Below are 7,122 nucleotides of genomic sequence, written 5' to 3' on the forward strand. Positions count from 1 at the left end.
TTGAATCCCCCCCAAAACCCCCCCCTTCCTCCCCCCCAAAGGAAAACACCAGGAAACAGCCAAAAAAAAAAAAAAAAAAAACCAAAAAGAAAGGAAAATAAAAAGGGAAATAAAAAAGGAAAATAAAAAGGAAAATAAAAAAGGAAAATAATAAAAAAGGAAAATAAAAAAGGAAAATAATAAAGAAGGAAAATAAGAATCCGAATCAAAAGACCTACACGCATGCTACGCCTTAGAAACGCGGAGCGAGCACTACAGGGAGCAGGGCTGGGGCTGTGGGACGGGCTCTGGAGAGCTGCCCGGAGCGGGGCCAGCGGGGCTTAGTTCTTGTCCTCTTTCTTGTCATCGTCCTCTGAGGGGTACGAGTGCCATGTCAACCTCTCCTCGTAGAACGAGATCACCACCTGCGGGCACTTGATGTTGGCCTCCTTGGCGGGCACCAGGTCGGCCTCGTCCGAGTTCTTCCTGCGGGGACACGAGAGGAGAATGGAACTGTCCTGGTGTCCCACAGACCCCTGACCTTGACCCTAAACCCTGATCCTATACCCTGACCCTAAACCCTGACCCTAAACAGTGACCCTGACCCTAAACCCTGACCCTGACCCTAAACCCTGACGCTAAACCCTGACCCTAACCCTGATCCTAAACGGTGATCCTGATCGCTAACCCTGACCCTAAACCCTGACCCCTAACTCTGACCCTAAACCCTGACCCTAAACCCCGACCCTGACCCTAAACCCTGACCCTGACCCTAAACCCTGACCCTTGGCAGGCACCAGGTCGGCCTTGTCCCAGTTCTTGGGATGCAAAAGGAGAGGGAAGTCAGGGAGGGGAGAAAAGGAGGAATGGGAAAAATCCGGGCCCAGAAGGAGAATGGAATTCCTGAGGGGCTCAGGATGCCCCACACCCTAACCCCTGACCCCAAACCCTGACCCCTGACCCTCCCTGGGATCAGAGCCTCCTGTCCCCTCCTGTCAGGGACCTCAGCAGGTCCCTCCCGATCCCTCTGTGCTCCAGGACGAACGTTCCCACTCCCGGAGCTCCAAACCGCTCCCTGGCCACGGCACAGAGGCAGGGGCAGCCCCCGACCCCACACAATTCCCGATCCCCTGGAGCCCTCACCACTTCATGAGGAACATCAGCTCCCCGCTGGAGTCCGTGGCGCCGATGATCCGCTCCGGCTCGAAGCCTCGCGCGAAGCCTCGCGGCTTCTCCGACTGGGAAAGGGGAAAAAGGAGAAAATTCCATTTGTGAATCCCCGAGGGACACTGCCGGCTCTGGGACGGGCAGGGCGGATCGCGCCGGGATTGCAGGGCTGCGGGAGAGCTGGAGAGGGACTGGGGTAAGGGAGGGACAGGACACAGGGAACTGGTTAAACTGGGATCAGACTGGGAAACCAGACTGGGAACCCAAAATGGGAAATCAAACTGGGAACCAAAACTGGGAAGTCAAACTGGGAAACCAGACTGGGAAACCAGACTGGGAACCCAAACTGGGAAACCAAACTGGGAACAGACTGGGAACCCAGACTGGGAACAGACTGGGAACAGACTGGGAACAGACTGGGAACCCAAACTGGGATCAGACTGGGAACACACTGGGAACAGATTGGGAAACCAAACTGGGATCAGACTGGGAACCCAAACTGGGATCAGACTGGGAACAGACTGGGAACAGACTAGGAACCCAAACTGGGATCAGACTGGGATCAGACTGGGAACCCAGACTGGCAAACTCGCCAAGCCAAGCTCAGCCATCCCCTCCTTCCTCCTTCCCAAACCTCCAGCCTCCCATTCCTTGAAACCCCCCCTGGAATGGCTTTTCCAGGGATTTTCCTTGGGCCCCATTCCAGCCTCACCTCCTCCTTCTTTTTCTTTGGTTTGCTCTCCTCCCCTTTGTCCTCCGTGTCCGACTCGGCCTTGCGCTTGCTGCCCTCGGACTTCTCGCTCTCGTGGGCGGTTTTCTGGGACTGCAGGAACTCCGCGATCAGATCCGGGCAGTCCAGGTTCTCCTCGGGCTCCCAGGTGTTGTCCTCGCTGCCAGCAAACACAAATCCCTCATTCTTCCCAGCCCAGAAAATCCCGGACGCGGCACGGCTGGGATGCTTGCACTGATCCCGGTGCATCCAATTCCCAGATCCCGACATTCCCATGGACATTCCCCTTGCTGGATCATGGACGCTCCGGGATATTTGATTTTTCTGGGAACATTGGGATTTTCCAGGGATTTTTTCTCCTTGCTCTCCCTGGGATGGGAAATCCTTTGAAACAACATTATTTTTGTGGGAACACTGGGATTTTCCTTGGGAACACCAGGATTTTCCATAGGAATTTTTCTCCCTGGCACCCGGGATAGGAAATCCTTGGGAGCAGCATCATTTTTGTGGGAACACTGGGATTTTCCATGTTTTTTTCTCCCTGTTCTCCCTGGGATGGGAAATCCTTTGAAACAACATGATTTTTGTGGGAACACTGGGATTTTCCTTGTGCCCGCTGCGATGCGCGGGGAACGACTCACTCGGAGAAGCCCTTCCACTTGAGCAGGTATTCCACCTTGCCCTTGACCACGCGCCGGTCCAGCACCTTCTCCACCACGTACTCCTCCTCCTCCTCCTCCAGCACCTCCTCCACCTTCTTCTTGTTCTGCTTCTTCCCCATTGTGCTGGCCAGCTTCTCCGCTGTCCCGGGCTGCTGCGGGGGAACCGGGGCACCCAGTCAGCCGGGATGGGGGGAATGGGGGACGCAGCTCGGGGTGAGCCGGGGGACACTGGGGTGCCCGTCAGCGGGGAACTGCTGGGATCCCACCCTGGGACTGAGGGGGGATCTGCTGCCAGGCGGGAATGGCGTCTCCCACCCTGGCACACCGGGATTGTGTCTGGGAACACTGGGATTTCCCTTGGGAACACTGGGATTTTGCCTGGGAACACTGGGATTCTGCCTGGGAACACTGGGATTCTGTTTGGGAATGCTGGGATTTTCCCTGGGAACACTGGGATTTCCCACCCTGGCACACTGGGATTTCCCTTGGGAACACTGGGATTCTGTTTGGGAACACTGGGATTCTGTTTGGGAACACTGGGATTCTGTTTGGGAACACTGGGATTTTGCCCAGGAACACTGGGATTTTTTTTTTTGGAACACTGGGATTCTGTTTGGGAATGCTGGGATTTTCCCTGGGAACACTGGGATTTTCCCTGGGAACACTGGGATTTTGCCTGGGAACCTGCTGGAGCTCCTTGGGAACACTGGGATTCTGTTTGGGAACACCGGGATTTTCCATGGGAACACTGGGATTTTCCCTGGGATAAGAAACCCTCGGCAACACCGGGATTCTCCCATCCCAAGCATTCTCCCTGCCCCGCTGGAGCTCCTTGGGAACACTGGGGTAATTCCCACCAGAAACAGCAAAAAAAGCTGGGATCAGGGCAGGAACCCAGGTGGGAATGCCCAGAGCAATCCCAGTGGATTCTGACACAAAGATTTAGATTTCTGCCTTCCCGCTCTTTAATTTCAGCAATTCCACGCAAACCTTTTTTTGTTTTCCCTAAAAACTGCTCTGGGTTTTTTTGGGTTTTTTTTTGATTTTTTTCCCCAGTCTTTCCTGAATTTTCCCAGCTTGTTCCCTCCAGCCCTTTGGGAAAAGTGGGATAATCCCATCCGGGGTTTTCTCTCCCTGCCTTGCCTGGGATGGGAAATTCTCGGGAAAAGTGGGATTTCTGCGAGCTCCAAGCCCATCAGCTGTTAATCCCAATTCATCCCGGGGCCACATTCCCAAATCCCAACCTCTCCATGGTCACTCCGTTGCTGGATCGTGGCTGCTCCGGGGTATTCATGCAGCCCTTCATCCCAGGGCTGTTTAGGGAATCAAAAATTCCTCAAATTCTATCCAGTGCTGGCTTGGAAAACTCTGGGATTCAGAGCCAGGAAACCCCTGGATTCCGAGCTGGGAAAACCTCTGCATCCACAGATGGGAAAAGCCTGGATTCCGGACATCTTGGGGACCCGTTTTTCCCAGATTCCCACGAGGAATTCCCAAGGGCTGCACCCCAAGCCCATTCCCAGGGTTTGTTTTTTTTTTTTTTGGGGCATTTCCCAGCAGAATCCCGCGCATTCCAGGAGCCTCCCCTCTCAATCTCCAGAGGAATTTCGGGGTTTATCCCTGCTCCTCTCCCACACTTCCAGCCTCTTTAGCAGCAAATCCCAGAGTTTTCCTGTCACAATCCCAATTTTTGTCCAGGGACCCCCTTGGTTTTATACCAACACGGAGCTGCCCGCAAACCCATCCCCATTCCAGGTGGAATCCCCTTTTCCCCGGCCCCAAAATCCCCTTTTTTCCCCCCAAAGGGACACGGGGGGAGATCCCCGGGATAACCCCGGCTCCAAACCCGCTTTTTCCTGGGAAAACGCACAGAACCCGAAAGCGGCTCCCGGCTGCCCAGATCCCGGCGGATTTCCCCCCGAACAGCTCCCAGCGCACTCCCGGCCCCAGCTCCGCCCCCAATTCCCCAATTCCCGGGATTTTTCCCGTTTCCCGCCAACAGCCCCTTTTTTCCTTCACAAATCCCACTTTTTTCCCCTCACAATCCCACTTTACCCTCACAATTCCCTTTTTTCCTCCACAAATCCCAGTTTTACCCTCACAAATCCCACTTTTCCCCTCACAATTCCCTTTTTTCCTTCACAAATCCCACTTTTTTCCCCTCACAATCCCACTTTACCCTCACAATTCCCCTTTTTTCTCCACAAATCCCAGGTTTTACCCTCACAAATCCCACTTTCCCCTCACAATCCCACTTTTCCCCTCACAAATTCCCTTTTCCTCCACAAATCCCAAGTTTTTCCCCTCATAATCCCACTTTTCCCCACACGCTTCCCCTTTTTCCTCCACAAATCCCAGTTTTACCCTCACAAATCCCACTTTTCCCCTCACAATTCCCCTTTTTTCCTTCACAAACCCCACTTTTCCCCTCACAATTCCCCTTTTTCTCCACAAATCCCAGGTTTTACCCTCACAAATCCCACTTTCCCCTCACAAACCCCACTTTTCCCCTCACAATCCCACTTTTCCCCACACGCTTCCCGTTTTTCCTCCACAAATTCCACTTTTTTCCCCTCACAATCGCACTTTTCCCCTCACAATTCCCTTTTTACACGCTTCCCGTTTTTCCTCCACAAATTCCACTTTTTTCCCCTCACAATCGCACTTTTCCCCTCACAATTCCCTTTTTTCCTCCACAAATCCCAGTTTTACCCTCACAAATCCCACTTTTCCCCTCACAATTCCCCTTTTTCCTCCACAAATCCCAGTTTTACCCTCACAAATCCCACTTTTCCCCCCCTCACAAATCCCCTTTTTTCTCCACAAATCCCAGTTTTTTCCCCTCACGAAACAAAACCCATCGCCGACCCCTTCCCCAGCACCCTACACTGATCCCCAAAACCCCCCTAATGCTTCTCCTATCCCTTTTCTTGACCATCCCTGCGCCCCAAATCCCTGCCTACACCGACCCCAGCCCCAAATCCATCCCTGCACTGCCTCCATCACCCCAAATCCATCCCTACACTAACCAAATCACCCCAAAATCCATCCCTACACCGACCCCAGCCCCAAATCCCCTCTCCATCACCCCAAATCCCTCCTTACGCTGACCCCAGCCCCAAATCCGTCCCGACACCGACCCCAGCCCCAAATCCCCTCTCCATCACCCCAAATCCATCCCTGCACTGCCTCCATCACCCCAAAATCCGTCCCTACACCGACCCCAGCCCCAAATCTCTCCCTACACCGACCCCAGCCCCAAATCCCCTCTCCATCACCCCAAATCCATCCCTGCACTGCCTCCATCACCCCAAATCCATCCCTACACTAACCAAATCACCCCAAAATCCATCCCTACACCGACCCCAGCCCCAAATCCCCTCTCCATCACCCCAAATCCCTCCTTACGCTGACCCCAGCCCCAAATCCGTCCCGACACCGACCCCAGCCCCAAATCCCCTCTCCATCACCCCAAATCCATCCCTGCACTGCCTCCATCACCCCAAAATCCGTCCCTACACCGACCCCAGCCCCAAATCTCTCCCTACACCGACCCCAGCCCCAAATCCCCTCTCCATCACCCCAAATCCATCCCTGCACTGCCTCCATCACCCCAAATCCATCCCTACACTAACCAAATCACCCCAAAATCCATCCCTACACCGACCCCAGCCCCAAATCCCCTCTCCATCACCCCAAATCCCTCCTTACGCTGACCCCAGCCCCAAATCCGTCCCGACACCGACCCCAGCCCCAAATCCCCTCTCCATCACCCCAAATCCATCCCTGCACTGCCTCCATCACCCCAAAATCCGTCCCTACACCGACCCCAGCCCCAAATCTCTCCCTACACCGACCCCAGCCCCAAATCCCCTCTCCATCACCCCAAATCCATCCCTGCACTGCCTCCATCACCCCAAATCCATCCCTACACTAACCAAATCACCCCAAAATCCATCCCTACACCGACCCCAGCCCCAAATCCCCTCTCCATCACCCCAAATCCCTCCTTACGCTGACCCCAGCCCCAAATCCGTCCCGACACCGACCCCAGCCCCAAATCCCCTCTCCATCACCCCAAATCCATCCCTGCACTGCCTCCATCACCCCAAAATCCGTCCCTACACCGACCCCAGCCCCAAATCTCTCCCTACACCGACCCCAGCCCCAAATCCCCTCTCCATCACCCCAAATCCATCCCTGCACTGCCTCCATCACCCCAAATCCATCCCTACACTAACCAAATCACCCCAAAATCCATCCCTACACCGACCCCAGCCCCAAATCCCCTCTCCATCACCCCAAATCCCTCCGGTGTCCCCTCGGGGATCCCGGTGTCCCCAAACCCCCGGGAGGAGGCGGCGGCGCTGGGCTGGGCCTCACCCCCGTTCCGCGGCCTCTCCCGGCGGGGCCGGCCCCGGCCCGGGGCCGGCTCTCGGGTCCGGCTCGGGGCTCGGCTCCGATCCCGTCCCGAGAATTCCCAAACAGCCTCGGAAATTCCCCCCGCGGCGTTTCCCAGGCAGCGCGGGGAGGGAATAAATGGGGTTAATTCCCGTTTCCCGGCTTTTCCCGGGGTTTTGGGGC

General features: G+C 55.3%; 1 protein-coding gene across 1 annotated transcript; it reads right to left on the bottom strand.

Moving 5' to 3' along the window:
• Positions 1-291: 291 nt before the first annotated feature.
• Positions 292-2,693, bottom strand: CBX1 (chromobox 1). Its single transcript, XM_005430648.3, has 4 exons — positions 2,518-2,693; positions 1,859-2,036; positions 1,123-1,217; positions 292-465 (listed from the first exon to the last, which is right to left on the bottom strand). The coding sequence occupies exons 1-4, from the start codon at positions 2,655-2,657 to the stop codon at positions 321-323; spliced, it is 558 nt and encodes a 185-aa protein (XP_005430705.1). The 5' UTR covers positions 2,658-2,693; the 3' UTR covers positions 292-320.
• Between the last annotated feature and the right edge of the window lie 4,429 nt (positions 2,694-7,122).

The sequence above is a fragment of the Geospiza fortis genome, unplaced genomic scaffold, assembly GCF_000277835.1.
Source record: "Geospiza fortis unplaced genomic scaffold, GeoFor_1.0 scaffold1181, whole genome shotgun sequence".
In the NCBI taxonomy this organism is placed as follows: Eukaryota; Metazoa; Chordata; class Aves; order Passeriformes; family Thraupidae; genus Geospiza; species Geospiza fortis.